This window comes from Melanotaenia boesemani, chromosome 5 (assembly GCF_017639745.1).
Source record: "Melanotaenia boesemani isolate fMelBoe1 chromosome 5, fMelBoe1.pri, whole genome shotgun sequence".
In the NCBI taxonomy this organism is placed as follows: Eukaryota; Metazoa; Chordata; class Actinopteri; order Atheriniformes; family Melanotaeniidae; genus Melanotaenia; species Melanotaenia boesemani.
Genome location: NC_055686.1, coordinates 17078484 through 17097356, shown reverse-complemented (window position 1 = coordinate 17097356; position 18873 = coordinate 17078484). Strand labels below are relative to the sequence as shown.

Genomic DNA, 18873 nt, shown 5'->3' with positions numbered 1-18873 from the left:
ATTGGAGGAATTAAAAAATGGCTATGTGAGGAACTAGAAGTGTAATTTTAGCTGTAGTATAGCACAAAGCCACACACCATCTCTCTGTGTTGTTCTCCAGCCCTGTGTTTACCAGCTGGTCAAGCTGCGTGTTCATGTACGTTCATGTGAATCGTTGCCTCCTCCCTTCTCTCAGAGCCCTCGGTCCTCTCACCCTATAAAAGGTTTCAGCTGGCGAGCAATGGCAGCGCATATTTTCAAAGCAAAATGGTGGCGAGTGGAACGAAACATTGACCAGAAGACAAACAGGAACTGACATTACCTTGAAAAAAAAACAACGGTCATTGGCGAAGAAGTTGTTGGATAGAGAAAGGGACATAACCAGGATCATTGGCCTTGTATTTTCAAAGAGGAAAGCACTGCAAGAGCTGAAGAAGCTACAATTTGTCTGGAAGCTAGCTCTTCTCCTGAACAGTAAAGGTTATAAGTTACATGTTTCACAAAATGATGATATTGCTTTGCTCAGTATGTTTGCACTTCTGTTTGTGAACAAAGCCAGTGGGGGGAATAGGTAAATGGAGGTGTAGCTCATTGCACACTTTGTTGTGGTCTACAGGCAGTGCACAACAGCAAACCATGTGGTAAAATGATTTAGCTTATAGCCCCTTTAAGAAATGACAGATGACAAGAATAGTGGTGGTCAAGGGAAGTTGTGAAAGACCAAAACCTTCTAAGAAAATTCCTGACAGGCTTGTTAAAAAGGCAAATCAAACCAACCATTTAACTGCAAAAACCTTCAGGATGATTTGGCAGACTTAAGTCATGAAGTGCTGTTTTACTGGACAACAGCACCTGCACAGATATGACCCTCATAAAAGAGTTGTCAGAAAAGATTTTCCCTCCATCCCAAACACAAATTCAGCATCAGCAGTTTGTAAATGAGGACATAAAGAAGGGTAAATTAATTAATTCCCTTTTTAACAAGTAAGCAGAAGGGTGGATCAATCATCCCTTCAGGTTGAGTTATAGCTACAGGAATCATTTCGTTGGTAGGGGTTGATGAGATCACCTTTACCTCACCAAGCTATTCAGAGAAACAGCTGTGCACAAACTATTGGACACCGGTGTTATCTAAAAGCTTGACTGAACCCTTCTTACATCAAATTCGTAATCTGTCCTGTCTTTTAATTGTACTGCTTCAGGAAGTCTAATTACCCTTGTGCTTATTAGCATGCAGGCAGACCATAATCCAAGACTGTAAGAAAGGTAAACAATTCATGTTCACAGTCTTAATTTAGCATATTGTAACTGTGGGCATGCAGAAGGCTTTGCATGGCCTAGCATAGCTGTAAACTTGTAGTCTTCATTGGTTTGTTTTTAAACTTTTCATTTATGTCCTGTTAATTGAAGATACATACCTCCACCACAACTTTCTGAGCACTCTGTAAACCCTTCATATTCCCAGTCATGTAGTTCCTCTCTTTGTAGCATCTTCCCTTCCTCCTCCTCCCCTTCTCTGCTTTCTCCTCCATGACCCAATTCCCCAGAGCAGGGAGTGCGATAGCAAGGCTGGCTCGAAGAAGGTTTGTCCCCCTCACATTCATCATCGGGCAGGTCAGCAACAGTCTGGGAGAAGGACAGCAACACCTGGCATTTGATGGTCCGCTGCTGTGTCCCAATGCCACATGTCCTGCTGCAGGGCTGCCAGGGACCAGAAATGAAGCTGCAGAGAACAGCCAGCAGGGTTTGTGGACAAATAAATGAGATGATCAATCGTAAAGATATTCTGCAAGTATATAAGCTTAACTGGATCAGAGTTGATTACAACTGTCTCCAGATCAGCACTGCTCACTTGAAAGTAGCTTAACAGCAATTCACATGTTTTTAGCATTCCACATAAACAGGTTTTATTCATTTGCTGCTAGGTTCATAAATTTCTGAGTATTGCTGAAATACAGTCCCGCTGTGATTAATAGAACAGCTGTGAAGCATTAGGAGAAGCTATTATTGGATAAATGGCTTTCATTTCGTGTCATGCACCTCCCTCTTCATCTTTAACTATGGATAAAAGAAGGAAAAACTCAAAACCACAAGACTAAACATCTCTCATTTCAAGAGCTTTGGAACAGTGTTGAAGAAACAATGAAGCGCTTGAGACGGGAAGAAATTTGAAGCCCCCTTGATCTTCAGATTTAATTGACACTTGCATATGTTTGGTGAAATGTTAGATTAAATGAAAACAGCCTGACGAAGGATCGAAGAGGAAAAATCATGCTATGAACAAAGCATCTGATATGATTCAGTGACATTTACACCTGGTAAACTGTGGAGATCTAAGGAGGTGTTTCATGCCATTACACGTTATGTGTTCATTCAGTCCTCATAGGAGAAGTTAGGGAATAGCTGTAAAGAAAAAGTGGACTAAAATGTCATATTTTGTAAAAATCCACTCTAGTCTGGATGCCTTCTTTTCTTTTATGCAAACATGATAGCGGCCCTCACTGTTGATACAGATTTTCCAGGAAGTTGACCTTGAATATACATGGGGGTGAGAGGCTTTATCAGCTTATCTGTCTCTTATTTTATCTTTTACTCAAGGGATCCATGTGTTGCAATCATCACACCAAAGTTCTCACGTCATACAGTCATGAATGCCTTTACTCCAATTATTCAGTATATGGAAAGTTATACATCAATAATGTTGTTCAGGCTCTGCACTTAAGCACATTACATTAATAAAATAGCAATCTCATGAAAAGACTTCCTTTACATTCATTGTAAAATTAAATGAGATGTTTAAGTGATGTTATGTGATCTGTATTGTACTATAAACACCAGTATATGGCCAATTTAAAAATTGTTTTTGCATTCTTAATTTTAGTTTACAGTTTAATTTCTGTAAACAATTTAAAATTGTTCATAAATTGTCCTGCAATCTAGAGTATATGACAATTTTGTTTCCAATGAAATGCTTGTCTTATTTTCTTTTGGGGCAAAGCCTGCCTTTAAAAAGAAAAAAAAAACAATATGGGTAAAAATGCAGAGACAGACAGTACTCCAAACTCGCCATTGCAACCCAGCATATTTCTTTTTATGCAATTTAAACCAGCACTACTAAACTTTGCACTGTGGTTCCGCCTAGCAAAGGCTGAAATGGCATCAATCTTGCATCCTGTCTCTTTTCTGAGCTCTCTCCAGTGCATAAAAATCTGTCTTATGTTGACTCGTATCTTTTCTCTTGCTCCGTCACTTCCTCTCTTTCTTTTCTTTGCCTTGGGTTTCTTTGTTGAATCAGTCATGGTATGTGTGGTATGCAGCCAAAATGGCCAGTGTGTTAATAACCAGTAGCTGGTGTGTGATGTGATGCCATTAAGCAAAACAAAGCCATCATGTGATGTTCAGGGCTGGAACACAAAGTTGTGAAGTGCAGTTTCTCAGCCCCAGGATGCTGCAGGACAATGACTGCTCCAGAAATGTGGACAATGAATGTCATTGTACGATAAAAAAAAAAAAAGGTTTGTTGCTTTAAGTGCAGAGCCTGAAAAATCAAAGTATTCAGACACATAAAATCTTAACTGCCTGATAGTAACACGCAACAGTTTAAAGCTAAACTCATCTCTCCTGGTTTATATTTGGCAGATATTTAAAAAATGTTTATTGGCATGTTAGCTCAGTACTAACCTTAACTCAAACATATATAAATTTGAAAACCAAAGCTGCCTGTGGAATTGTTTATTCTAAATCACAGATAGTTGCAACATTTACGTGCAATATTCCACTATCAAGAGACTGCTCTGAAAAAGACACCAGCACTGCTTGATTTGGTTTTGTTTTCTCAGATGGGATTGCTTGTTTGTGTCATGAGATCTAGCAACAACACTTCCTGAAGAATTCAGTACATAACAAGATGGTTGCAGGGGACCTACTTTTGAGGCACAATACAAACAAAAGCAGATTAATGCTCTGTGTTTTGAGGACAATGTGTCTGAGGTAATACTTTGGATGGACACAAATATTGCAGCCATAAATGCTTTTGTAATGTGGGCATAAATCATTAATTGGAGGATGCTCTGCCACTTTAAAAAAGTAGTTTGAATGGAATATCCTTTCTGCAAGTCATGTTACACCATTGTTGGAATATTGGCTTTTTTAGAATTAGCTCAATAATTATAATATTGCTGTTTATGCACAGGTAGCCAGTGGTATAACTCTGCTACTGCTAAGTGGTGGCTAAGCCATTGATCATTTTAAAGAGCTTTATAGGATTTACTCTTGAATAGCAAAAAGTTCACAGCACAGTCTGATATCAGCCAGATTAGGACCCAAATCTAAAGAAAACATTGCCATAAAAAGCATCTTTTGATTACTTTTAGCCAAAGACAGTCAAATTCAGAGAAAGTAATAATCAAATGACTCCATTATAATCATTCCCTTCGTTGGTTACATAATATTATTAAACTTATTTAATTGATTTATTGCTTCATGTTTACATAGTATGTCTGGTTATATGCTCAGTGTACATGTAGTACATGTACATCATAGCGGCACCACTAACACAAAAGCTCTTACTCATGTGCAGCATTCCTTCAAGTCTGACCAAGACACAAAAGCACCATGCTGTTTTATAAGATGCCTCCATAAAGAGCTCATAATTACAGCGGAGTTGGCTCTTTATGAGAGCTTAGGGACTCATTGTGTTTTAGACAAACAAACGAATCACTGGAAGTTAGACCTTGGAACAGGAACAACAAAGTCTAATAGCAAGGCCACAGAAATGTTTACCTTCATGCATAATTAAAGTACATCTGTCAGTTAAAAAACAACATTGATTTTATTTATGGCGAGAAAAACACATTTTTGTTATATCCGCCAAAGCACCATGTTAATCGCATCACTTTAATTTACATCAATTGAAACATTCTTTTGTATTGTTTTGTTATTTGTGGTAAAAAGAAAAAAGGTAAAAAAAAAAACTCTATTTGGTAAGATTGTGTACATTGTGGAACATGAATGGATTTAATTTTTCAAGCAGTTGCACTGCAGTGGTGCAGGAACAAGACCTGGTTATGAAGGTGCAAGAAGTCCAAAACAGGAATTTCCTTCTCCTCCTTTTCACATCTGTAACCTGGTCCCTTACACAGGTTTTGTTGTTGGCGAGTGAATGACAGCATATTATACACATATATTTATGTGCTTTTTGAGGAATGAAATGTTTTGGCATTTCCTCCTCTAGCCCTATCTTTCTCCAAAGATAAGTCAGAATAACAGATGTTGTGAACTGGCTAACATGGTTGCTAATACAAGTCATGCAAAACACTGGGTAGAGTCCAAATTTTGTCCATCTTCAGAGGGCAGCTATTATTATTCAACTAATATGTGGGATAAGAACATCTGGAAGATAATACGGTTTGCTGAGGTAATGCTGGTAGGCAGTCAATGAAGCAAAAGAAGATGTTTTTTTCTCCTTTGCCTTAAATACCCTTATGCAGCAGATTTCCACTGAAGCAAAAGAGTTGGAAAACATTTGTTATCCACACACATTCAGTCAAATAGCTGCATTATTTAGCCAGCATCATAACAACTATGCTTGCACATTTCAGCTCCAAACTGATGATAACTGCTGCAGACATAAACACAACTATTACACTGTGGTGGTTTCATGGCAGCACCTGACCCTGTCTGCTCCAATTTCACCTCCAGGTGAGTCAGTCTGAAAATTATTACCGAAACTATGTATCTGGGAAATGACTGTGAATTAACTTCTGCAGAGAGATGTATTCTGTAAAGCAGAAATTCAGTAATTTTCCTCATGTCTTTAAATTCCTTGTCTAGTTTTAATTCCTGCATGAAAACCCTCAGAAGACTCAGACACCTGGGCTCAGCCAATCCGAACATAAAAGCTGCATCTTAAAGCTTGAACTGCAGTCATTTCAAGTTTCATATAAGGGAACAAGAAGTACAGATCTTCCTGGACTTTTATGCCATCAATACGTTTGTGTGTGTTTTTTACTCACGTCGGTTCTTCGGTCACAGTCACTTCTTCCTCCAACTGTATTGCCTGCTTATGCCATACAGGTTTCGCCTCAACAGGTAGTGTATCTGAAGCAAATTGCACAGAAAGGCTGAATATTGCATAAGAACATTTAGAAATTAGCTCAAGCTTTATAGTTAAATATAATAAAACACCAAACCTTACCCACCTATGGATTTGTAGCAGGGCACTGTGACCAGACACTCCTCCTTGATGTGGGGTTTGGTGGTGGGGTTGCAGCCTCCTGCATGGAGTCCTCGGTGATCAATGCACAACACCACCCTGTAGCGCAGGCCCTGACCACAGGTCACCGTGCACTGATGGTGACAGGTAACATAGTGTTTTATTATTGACTGTGCCTGCTTGTTTTCACATATGGAAACTAGTATGGTTGCATAGATTACTAAAAAGGTGAGTACCTCCTGCTTCAGTACTGAGGTTCTTCATGTCAGGACATAACTCAAGGAAAATATAAATTATCTCACCCATACCAGATCTTAAAATTGAGTTATATATATATATATATAACATATGACATCTTCCATAATATTTAACAAATACAAAGCTAAAATACAAAAAAAAAAAAAAAAAACTGTGTATAAAACTAAGCAAGCCTTACTGCTTTCACAGAAACCAAGAGGGTAAGTAGCAGCCAGGAACGGCTTGTTATATGCTTGTCTATAAAATCAGAGGTTTTGACACTTATCTGGTCTGCAGCATTCAGATATGTGTTAACACAATGCCAAGAAAAAAAGACACTGGCAATGATCTTAGATAAACAGTTGTTGCTGCCCATTAATCTGGGAAGGATTCAGGCTGTTTCCACACTACTTGGAGTCTATTGCTCTACAGTGAGAAAGAATATTCATAAATGGAAAATACTGAAGACAGTTGCCAATCTTCTTAGGGGAGGACGTCCAAGCAAGTTCTCCCCATGGTTAGATTGTGCAATGCTCTGAGAAACTGCAAAAGGTCAGAGAGCTACATCTCAGAATGAAAAGGCCATAGTTAGCATGTTAAATATTAAGGTTCATGACAGTGCATGAACTCCTCAGTATACCAGAGTTCATGGTCAGGACCACTAGAGTCACATACAAAGCCATCTGTCTGACAGCAGAAGCTGGACTAAAACTGGGTAATACAACAGGACAATGATCTCAAACACGGCAGGACATCTACAGAATACTGACCAAAAAAGAAAAAAATCAAGGTTTTACCTCTGCTTCAACCCAAGTGAAATGCTGTGGTTGGACCTTAAGACAATTGTGCTAAATGCCTGTAAACCTCAATGCAATGGGTCGAATTCCCCCACAATGATGTCAGAGACTGATACTGTCATACAGAAAATGACAAGTGCTTATTTTAGGAACAGAGGATTCATTTTAACCATGTCCCGATATGTAAAACCTTAGAATCAGAAGGGAATATTTTCACATGACTGTATTTCTCCTTGTGTTTCAGAGCAAGTTTCAGACTGTAACTTAAAGGAGGTAAACAGTCAGAGCTTCCAATATCTCATCAAGTCTCTGCTCAGAAGTGAACTTTGTCTATCCTCTGCCAAAATAAACATTTTAAAGGCAGAGGAAGAATGTGCTAGACAAACAGCATCCCAGCTTTTTAGTGGGCCACAAACCTGGATCCCTGATATTCAGCATGTGGGATTAACAGTGCTAGTCTGTCTCAGTTAGGACTGCTTGATTATGGGGAAAAAAAAACATACTCATGATTACTCTTGATTAAAATTGAAATCATGATTATTTGACACAATTACTCATTTCGCCAAAACAGGACATTCACCCATTCAGGCAGGACCGCCCCTTTGTTTATTTATCTTGTATTGTTTTTTAAGGTTACATGTGTCGTTTGTCAGTCTGTTTCTTACTGACTGTGAATACGCAACAAGACAAATTGCAGCAACAGGTGTACTGGATGAAGTACCCGTTATCACACATCTCAGCCATGAGTGTTTGGGATGAACTGGTGTTGTGTGTGTGTGTGTGTGTGTGGTCATTTTTGCTTCCAGCCCAGTCAAATCCCTGCTCTGTCCACGTGTGGAAAAAAGCATGTCCTCGAAGAAAACTAGATCCCAACATACAGCGATCATTTCAAAGCATAAAGGCCAGGAATTCTCTTTACAGTGTTCCTCTTTATTTTAAGGTTGTAAGCTTTTAAAAGTTGTTGAGAAGCAGATTTTCACTCCCAATATAGAAGTGCTGAGATCCTAATCCTGCTTTGTGGACATTATTAATATCTGACTGTAAGCCAGGACAGGATAAGCCAGCGCCTGCTTCGCACACGTGTGATTCATTTTTAGTCTGGGTGGGGAGCAGAGGTTAACATCTCCTGCTCTGACTCCAGCTGGGAGGACTGGCAGCACGAGGACACCCTTGCCATGAGAAGCACTGTTCTTTTCATGGCAGGGGTGGGTATTTCAGCACAATAATGGGCCTCATGTGACTGCTTTTAGGGCTACAGCAGCACTGCTGCTTGTTGAGAACAGTAAAAATAGTCTCCGTATGTCTTCAATAACACATGGAAAAATCACTAAATTTGTTAAGTTGTTTTTTTTTTTTAAAGAGGTACTAGAGGGGTCTTAATACTCGCTAAATATAGTAGTCACTACTGTGTCTGCAACAATGGAGGAGGGTCTCCTTCTGATATTTGCCCTTGCATGTCATTCATAACATCATTTTAATAATAATAATTCTTTGTCAACATCACTGTTTTTGTGATCGTTTGGAGCTTTAATCTAAATCAAAATTTCATATATTGCACAGCCCTAGTTTTAGTCTAAGCAGTTGAAGTGTTCCTCTCATGTCAAGATGCTGATTGTTATTTAATCCATGAGTTAATTTAGACCCTCTTAGACCCACTGCAGGTCAGGATTACTTTGTTTAAAGTAACACACTGAGGCAAGGACTTTGGTGGAGAATGCACACTTTCATCCAATGTCTGGTTACTGAAAAGAAAGTTAGCCTTTGCACAAATATAATTAAAAACGTAGTATGAAGAAAGATACTTACAGGTGACCACTCCTGTGCCAACCAGGTGGGGCAATCAAAATCATTGCAGGGCTGCAGAATAGCGGTCTTTGTGGAGTAGAGACACTTCCACTCTTCTGTGGGAGTGATGTTTCCCTGCATATCTTCCTCCACACATGATACCGAGCGACTCTGGATGCCCCCACTGCATGAGGTGGAGCAGGCCGTCCAGGGACTGCTCTCCCATCTGGCATCATGACAGTGTCACATCATGAAGTGACAGTTAGGGACTACTTGATGACAGGGTTTGTGGTGTATCAGTGAGCATCACTACATCATTTCACAACAGGTGCATACAAACCGAGGCAGGGGGTGGTAAAGGTCGTATGGCATAATCTCCTTGTAGCCATCACTGCAATACAGAAACAAGAAAGGTTATTAGGGCATGGAATAGGTATAGATATAGAGCCTGATGCTGAAATTAAACATTTAGTCTGGATAAATCCCCTCAGCGTTCACCTACCTGTCCAGGCAAGGCTCCATATTGCACTCCTGCAGTCTGGGTTTTGGTTTGACGTTCTCTGGGTAATACTGGCAATACTGGTCCACAACTACCCGACCACTCCGTAGATCAAAGCACTCAGCAGAGGTTAACTGGTAACCTACAAAAATTATGAGTACACATTATCAATCTGGACAATCAGGTTTTATTGACAATCAGATGTAGGAGAACCTGTTGGTATTACTACTGTCTGTTTTTTCCTTTTATAAACCACTCACCCCCACCACATGTCACAGAGCAAGGGAAGAAGTCAGTCTCTCTCCAGCGGTGGATGATGGGCTGATAGTAGATGTACTGGACCATGCTGTCTGCTCCACTGACAAAATGCACCTACAGAAGCAATAATTTATTTTCAGGATTGCACCCCTTTTTATTGTCCTACTTTGGCCATCTTTTTTTTTTTTAAAGAGGCAGAACTAAAAAAAAAACAAAAAAAACAAACAGATTTTTGGCATTAGTTTTGCATTTAACTGTTGGCTGTTAAAAAGAAGTGAATACACCATTAATTCCAAATATAACCTAATGGGGCTGCTGCTGTGTTTTTATCGTTTAACAAAATTTAAAACCTGGATTGTCACGAATGTTAATCACTTGATTTTATAAACCCACGTCTGTTTGCTCAAAGTATTTTCCTTTGCAGTGGGTATTGCATGGAGCTAAAAGGGTCACCAAGTTTAAACCAGTTTTCTTAATCAAAATGTGATGTTCTGAGGAAACTCAGTTAATAGCATTTGTTTGGCCTGCTGGAATTGAATTAGTACACAAACCTAGCTAAAACACGTGCTAAGCTAACATCATACTAAACCCCCAAAATACACCTCCAATTTAAAAAACAATATGTAGCAAATATTCAATCTTTTTTGCTTTAATCACATCAAAATATTCAAAGTTAACCCTCTATGGTACCATGTTGCCCTCAGGCAACAAACCCATTTTTACCCTGTCAAATCTCTACAATGCATCCCTTTAAATCATGCAATACTTTAAAGAAGAGGGAAAACCATAAGAAACCAATAGCAATGCTATAAATTGTCACATGACCTACTTGAAGCCACTTTGAAACACTTTTTGGCAGCCTTTCTCTAAGGAGACAGCTCTGCTATCTTGCTGCAAAAAAGACTGTCAAAATGCTATTTCCTGACTCTTTTCTGCCTGGAAAAAAATATCTTAACACTAATAGGTGAATTAAGTTTTGATTAAGTTTTGATAGTTTCATGCAACTTATTTATTATTTTAATACCGAAAATTTGTTAAAATGCAGCTGTTGCCCTGAGGCAACAACGTGCCATCATGGAACATTGCATACGTGAACCATCATGGAATCACTATAGCAGCATTTTGGTATAGCAGAGATTTTGGTAGAATGTGTTTAAGTATATGTCATGTTCAAAAGCATACCATTTATAATAATTTGTTTTGATCTTTATATTATATTATGTTATATTACATTGTTATGAAAGCATAAAAATAAAAATAAAATTTATTCAGACTATGTTTATTTAGTCTATTTTGAGACATAAAAACACTCCAAACATTTTTTCCCTCACTGGCATCATAATGCATACCATAGAGGGTTAATGCATCACTCAGTTACCCATATAAACTTTAACTAAGCTAAACACTCCTCAATTCATCCGCAGAGATATCAATGACTGCCCAAGCTGTTCTCTGCTTTCAGGGTAGTGGTAGTGTTTTTAGTCCTTTAATTTAATGCATTATGAAAAAAAATTTTATATTAATGAAAGTCCAGTGCTAATTTACACTCATGTAAACACTGTGGAAAAACTGACTGCAGCTTTCTAAATGATTATCCATTAGTTTAAACTTATTTTTCAGCACTGTGACATAAACTGGCTGTTTGCCTTACAACTGATTAGAAAATTATGCCCTCACAGCTTCTCAGATTTCAGTCTCCTCACTTCCTATTTATTGTCTGTTCCTTACTCATGTTTACGAGGGGGGAAGTTTTCACAGGCCTTTCCCAGTCAGTGCCATTTTTAATGTAAACTCTCCTGACAAAGTTGAAAAATATGACTTAGCCCAACTGTCTGTGGTACTATAAAACTACTGGATTTATTAAATCAATATAAGTAGTATTGCATTTTAACATGAGTAAAAACATACGACATATGATAGCCAGATGTATCCGTCAACAAGCTTTCGTGCTATGGGGTAACTTTATAAAGCCAAACCAGCTTCTGGTTTGGAGCCATTTGTGGAACTACTAATGTATGACACAGTGCTTCAACACATGCCGTCCCTTAAGGAGAGCAAGCAGACTACAAAGTTATTTGAATTTCATATTCAAGTGGCTCACACTTACTTTAAATCTAAACATATGAAACTAGATCTGCTTTGCACTGCTGGACACAGAGAGGTTCAGCTGGAGTTTATAGATAACGGCCTTATCCAAGCCTAGTTTGGAAGGGAGTCACAATTTTCAGATTTTTATGGTTTTTATGACAAAAACTAGATTTCTGCACAAAACTGCAGAAAATTGAGTCAGATTTTGTGTATGTTTACACTGTCTTATTCTAAGTTACCCCCAGCAATATTGTTGTGAACTCATTTAGGCTAATTAGCTCAACAGGCAGGTTGGAACGGGTGGAGAAATGTGTCAGGATGTGTGATGAAAAAGTATCAGTAAGAATGAAAGGAAAGGTATCTAAGTCAGTGGTGAGACCAGAAATGTTGTTTGGAGACAGTGATCCTGAGAAAAAGACAGGAGGCAGAACTGGAGGTAGAAGATTAAAATTTTAAGCTTCTCTTTGGTGGAGACAAGGATGGATAAGATCAGGAATGAGTACATCAGAGTGACAGCACTTTAGTGTGAGTTTTAGAGAGGCCAAACAAAGATGGTTTGGGAAAGTACAGAGGAGGGATAATAAATCTATCAGTATCAGTATGCGTGTTTGTAGCCTGTGCAGAAGTTTCTGTACGTGTCTGAAAAGGAATATAATTAAAATCTTACTAAGAACCAGAGGACAAGTCATCACTGGACATTGTCTGGAATTGGCCAGGGATTTTTAAAAAATATTCGGCAGACAATTGAATCTCTGTTACCATCTATCAAAGACTAGCTTAATCCAATCAGACCAACCGGCCACATGATGTGATAGAAGCATACAGAAGAGGGGTAGAACAAAAAGATTGCAGATGAGCATAGCTAAAAAGCAGTGAGTGTATTTATACACTAAATAAATTCTGTGCATGAAAGAGATTTTAAACTATCAACAGGGATCAACTGCTTCTCATTAGCAGCATAAACATTATTGTTCTACTGTCACTTGCAGGATCTGATCAGGACTCTCGGTTTGGGTTCCGGGCTTTTGGCTCAGCAATTATGTATTTGGGCTTAGCAGGACTCAATCTGGTGTGGAACATGGTTTTCTATAACTGTTGCAGGATATAAGGAGCCAAATGCTGAACAGTATTCAGCAGCTCATCTATTTGGTATTTATTTGGACTCCAATGCATTTAGGAATAACAGCACAAGCATGGACTGGGTTTTCTTTTCATTATGAGAATACCGTGAATGCCACAGCCTCTGGAGATCCAGGTTCAGTTTTAAATTTTTCTTTTGTTTATTTGTCTATTTTGTAAATAATCTGTTTTGCATTTATACTGCAATTAACAGTAGCTCTTAAATAAATTTCGCTTTGGATAAAAGCGTCTGCTAAATGACTGTAGAATAGAATAGAATAGAAATGTCACTGTACGCTAGTTTTTGGGCAATTCTCCAGCGTGAGTGGCTGTGTAATTGAAAATTGGGTCTGAATTTAAAATTTAGGTTAAGTATACTTAACCTTAAGTATACTCAATGGTAGCCCCCTACTCTCACTGGTGGCTACTCTCATGAACCTCTGCTGTTGGTACACCTGAAAACTACCTATTTGTTTCTAACAGGACACTCATCAGTTTTAACTGCTGTGGCTCAATCATGAATGCATAAAGTATGACTGTTTTTAAAGTTAGCTCTTTATAAAATCTGTGTTAATTTCAGTTCTTACTTTAACAGTGAAATCAGCTCCGAGCGGGCCAGTGATTCTCAGGACTTCTTTATCTAAAAACTTCTGGAACTCCAAGGTGGTGTTTTCCAGGTGGTACTGCCCTGATTTGTCCAGCACCAGTTCACTTTTTACCCCCTGTAGAGTCTTACTCTCCACATCTGGAGAATAAACAGAGTAGACAACTAGAGCACATCAAATACATCAGAATCACAACACATAGTGATAAAAATTTCAACCATCAAATCATAATTTCTTGTACATTTTTCATCATTATTGTGTCACTGCTTTACAGACTGAAAAAGCTAAAAGAAATCGTGATTAAATGTCTAACGTATCCACCACACAAACATTTAGTCAGATCTAGTTACACACAAATAGCTCATTCTGGCTTTGAGCAGATCTGTGAGTACTGCAGCTGAACCTTCCCTTAGTTTGACCTGACTTCATCTCTTGACACAGGGTCTTGTGTAATTCCAGCAGGGATGTTTAAAGATAAACAAAGGAGAAACACAGGAACCAACAGTAACCAGGAGTAGAAACATATGCAGATATATGGTTTAAATTTATATGCCTTCCATCTAAAAGAATAGAGGGAAGTATTTAATAATAAAACTGTCCATTCGGTTAACTGTTATCTGCAAACTGGCTGTGGAGTGAAGGATATGGTCAGAGATGAAACATTTGTTATCTATTTGATCCACCGGGGAGTTTGAGGACAGTACTTTGACGTCATTGATATTTGTTGGAAGCCTCACATCTTTGCAGAGCCAGAGCAAATGGAAGAAATTTATCCCTCCGCTTGTTTTTCTGCTTTTAAAACCAGTCTTTAATAGGGAGGCCAAAATATATCTTCTGGAATAATAAGTAAAAGATTATTTATAGATTTTTTTTTAAGGTAAGCCATTCATCACAAAGGTGTGCATAATCTGTTTTCTGGTATGATAATGTAACTAAATGTTTTCTTTTCTTTTACTGGATAAGAAATAAATTAAAAATGAGCATTTTAAAGGAATAAAAATGTAAATTCTGCATTGGTAATAAAAACTGTTGCTGAATATAAATGCTAATTTATAGGAAATTTGTGTTTGGTTGATTATTTCTCCCCAATAATTAACACCATTTTGTGTTGTATTATATATAGTATAACATTTATATGTTATATATAAACATATATGGTATAACTTATTAAGACTGTGCTTCTGTGGAATGAGCAACACAGCTAAACATTTGGGTAGTAACTGTACCAAAATCCCCTGTAATATTCTCCTGTTGGTATTCACTCTTGTTTAAGGATTGAAGTACTGACAGGTGTGTGTCAGTCACAGGTGTGTGTATGACTGGCACCTGATTGGTACCTAATTGATAGACATATCAGAATGAGACTCTGGAGCCAGTGGTGGTCACATATCTTCAGAATATGGAACCTAACTCAATCCTCAAGAGTGACAACTCTACCCCAAAGAACCAGGATAGTCAAGAGTTCCCCAAAATTTTGGATCCGAGAGGATGGAAAGGCCAGATTTCAACCCAAGTGAACATTTATGGGATCAGCTTGGGGAGGCTGTTCATGGTAGAGTAACCTTCAACACTACTACACACTATGAAGCCCCTTACAGTGTAAAATTAATAAAGTGTATAAAATGGCCAATATGTGTTTGTTTTGTTTTTTTTTATTACAGTGGAAGAGCGCAATCATGCAATCCACCAAGCAACAAAAAACAAGAGTAGCTCCAACAAGAGAATGCTCCTCCACCTGAGACAAAATTGTCCAACGGGTGAATGTTTCAGTGGAATTTGGCACCTTTTCTGGGAGCACTTCCCACATGTTGAGCTGTGTTCACAGATCATTACATGTTATACCTCGTTGTGAACATCAGTAATCAGGTTTTCAATGACACAACACCAGTTTTATTAAAAGAAAGAAACAAACACAAATGTTATTAACCTTTGTGCCGAGTTTAAATAGCCTTGTTAACTGTTTCGGATTCAAGCGCACCCTGGACCTACCAGGACTTACACAAGTGATCCGGGCCTTTCAGGACCAGACGTACAAGACGGCTCTTATAAGGAATGACCACCACTGTGTCCTCAGCTGCAACAGGACAGAAAGAAAAATAAAAACACAGGAAAATTGCTCATAATTGTCATTACTAACTCAGATACAATAAAATGAGTATAATCAAATGGGGACAGATTTTATTATGGTAAAAATAAAGCTATGCTGAAATTCAGCCAGCTGTAGATGAGTCAAAAGGGGAATTCTAGTTGTATTGGTATGCATTTATAAGCAAAAACGTTTTTTAAAGTTAAATTTATATGAGGGAATTTAGTATACCCTTTTAAAACATGTAAATGAAATAGGGTAGAATATTTCCACAGCTGTCAGATCCTGCTGTACCTCTGTGTTACAATATTATCACATTATTAATACAAAACCTGCTACAATACAAATTATTATCAGACCAACTCTTCTTTTACCCCCCAAGTTATCTTATTTTATTAAATTACAGTAAAACATGTAAGGCATTTTGAATGGTTTTATTCAATAATTTAGAATAAAGCTGATGGATCAATGGATGGTTTGTCAATGCACACCATTTATTTAAAAAAAATTACACCTGCTGTATACTTTAAGCCAAACTCTAAGCATCTGAGTTGTCTTTCAACATACATAAAGTGACACACAAGAAGCTTAAAATGCAGATAAATGTCATCCAAATGTGTATCCAAATTGAAGTGTTATATAAAAGCAATGCCATTAGATGACATAAACTCCAGAACTGTGGGTTACAACAGAAAATTTGTACTGATGCAGCCAGTGCTGTAAGCAGATTTTTGTGTGAGAAAGCAAGTGAAAACCACAGAAACACCTTGTAAACAATACGTTCTAATAAAAGATAACAGTGAAAATAGTGTTTACTTTTCCCTGAAGCATGCTGGGATTTATAGTGCCCTCGCACAAGTCTGCAGGATGAGCCATCTCCGTTGCAGATGCCACAGTTGTCCTCCTTCGCCGTGCTTCCCAGTTCATGATCACAGCCTACAATCTATCACAGAAACAGAGAAACAAATGGAAACATCATCTCCATGTTTAGTAACCTGGTCTTCAGTGTCTCTTTAATCACTGTTGTAGTGTAAAAAAAAAAGCAAGTAAGCTCCTACTTAAACATAAGACCAGTAGACACAATGAATTCAATAAAAATTGATGTTAGTACCTTCAGAAAAAGCATGGGAAAAAGCATTTTCCTTCCTTCATACATTCTTTAATCTTATAATGCAATCCAAACAACCCTTTAGCTTTAATCAATATTTATATGTAATTTGCATTGCTAAAATAATATCGACCTTCTTTTCCAGCTGATTAGGTTTCCACACATTCCATGACATTTTCCCTATTTCTTTTCTTTTTAATTTAGCATTATCTGCAACCATCCATAGTTGATTGATGGAGTTTTTTGCTATTTTTGTCAGAAACACAAAACCAAAACCACAATGTGATTCTAAGTATTTTAAGAGCGTGAACTAAAATGTGTGCTTGTGCACACACACATAACGCCTGAGGACGTAATTCCATTCAACCAAGAATAAAATGCATTGTAAACTATTTCCTGGACAGTCAGTCAAAAGCCACATCTTAAATATTATTCTCATTGAGTATTCATTTCTAAAGCAGATGCTAGGGTGTAGCTCAGCCTACTGTGTACTGGTCCTGAAAGATTTACTTCTTAGCTGCTGCACCAAAATGCAAAGTAATTCCTCAGTGTGTTAACCGGTGTGAAAAAGGGGAATAGGAATAAACTTTATAAACTGACACTGCTTTACGTCTTTGAAAGTCTTTCTCTGTGCTCAGGTGATGATCACGGCAACTTTTCACAAACTGGTTATTTTTATTCAGCACCTTATGAGTTTTACATTTTTGGAGTAAAAAGAAAGAAAGGGGGAGAAAAATCTACTTTTAAGTACAATTTTTGTTATCAACGTCTTAAAGGACAGAGGCTGACGGTTTCAAAAGTTTTATTTGGGGGAACCTTACTGAGCAAATCTACCAGAGTTCAGTTGTACAGCTTTAAAACATATTTCCTCATGTTCTTAAATAATAATTTCAGTTTAATCAGTTCAATTCAACCTTCCATTAAAACATTTGTAACAACATTGTGTTGAGAGCAAAAGTGTTGGATAAAACAGAATCGAGAAACCACTGAGCATTCTCTAACAATATAACTATTAAAGCACTGACCAGCCCAGTGGAGCAGAAAGCCTTGGCCAGGATCTTGGCAGGTATCTAGATATCTTTTGGATGCACCAGCAACCAAGAACTTACATTAGATCATTAGACTGCAACCCACGGATTCCTGGATGGAAACAGCATTCCAGGAGATTTTTATTTGTTGGCAACCAAAACTTGTGAAACTGAAGGAAAACCCTAACAAAGTAGATCAGTTTGTTTTTTCTTTCAAACAACACAAATTTCACAGGATTGAAAAGCAATACAGCTCTTTGGCACTCTTTCCCACCTGGCAAATTCCACTGATGCACATGTCCAAAGACTCGGTGTAACAGCGTGTTCCATCCAGCACCTTTGGCGCCAGCTCCACCATGAGGTCCGAGCCCTTGGCTTTACACTTGAGAGAGCATGGGTTGTCTGGATCGTTGTACACTGGCAGCCACTCGTGGAACTCACCCTGGTATCGCACATCTGCATGAGCTGAACACTGTTGGGCCCGGAAGTCACCAGCGTCTGGAGGGCAGTCCTATGAGAAACATATCTTGATTGTGATAGTCGTGATTACCAGCTTGAATAAGAAAAAATAAATCTTTATCTCCAACAAAAGAATTCCTGTTAAATTAACCCACTCAACCATCTAGTTTGGTAATATTTCAGCATTCCAATCCTCAGTCCCCTTTCCCCATGTTTTTTTAGGAAGAGGAAACCACTTGAAAGCTCTATTGATTTCCATTACAAAAAAAAAGTTTGCTGAACTTACCACATTACTGCATGTGCGATATTTGATATTCTGCCCCTCACAGGTTCTGTAGAGGACAAAAGCGAGCATGTGGGTGGAATGGCTTAAGAAGGGAATGATAAACAAACCAAAATACATACCACTTGTCTTTGCCTGAGGCAGCTGGTATTTTATCCACTAATTCCTGTCTTATTTTCCAAATTACTACCAGCGAATGGAATTCGACAGTGATAATGCGGCAGCCCACAAACATGAGTCAGTGGTGCGTTTGCAAAGCTTTAACAGTGTAATTCACACAATATGACTTTGCATTAATGCAAGGTATCCATGGACTAACTTTATAAGA

General features: G+C 38.1%; 1 protein-coding gene across 4 annotated transcripts in view; it reads right to left on the bottom strand.

Moving 5' to 3' along the window:
* Window positions 1-18873, bottom strand: part of adamtsl3 (ADAMTS-like 3) — a 116987-nt gene that overhangs the window by 13590 nt on the left and 84524 nt on the right. For 3 of the 4 annotated variants that reach the window (XM_041985085.1, XM_041985087.1, XM_041985086.1), the window contains exons 4-15: window positions 18549-18594; window positions 18078-18314; window positions 16484-16610; window positions 15581-15655; window positions 13564-13721; window positions 9772-9883; window positions 9515-9653; window positions 9353-9403; window positions 9034-9238; window positions 6180-6327; window positions 5994-6078; window positions 1398-1702 (exon numbers count right to left, since the gene is read on the bottom strand). In XM_041985085.1, coding sequence (XP_041841019.1) covers window positions 1398-1702; window positions 5994-6078; window positions 6180-6327; window positions 9034-9238; window positions 9353-9403; window positions 9515-9653; window positions 9772-9883; window positions 13564-13721; window positions 15581-15655; window positions 16484-16610; window positions 18078-18314; window positions 18549-18594 — 1688 coding nt within the window. Of the gene's footprint in view, window positions 1-1397; window positions 1703-5989; window positions 6079-6179; window positions 6328-9033; window positions 9239-9352; window positions 9404-9514; window positions 9654-9771; window positions 9884-13563; window positions 13722-15580; window positions 15656-16483; window positions 16611-18077; window positions 18315-18548; window positions 18595-18873 lie in introns of those variants that run through there. The other variant, XM_041985088.1, reaches the window with a different exon arrangement.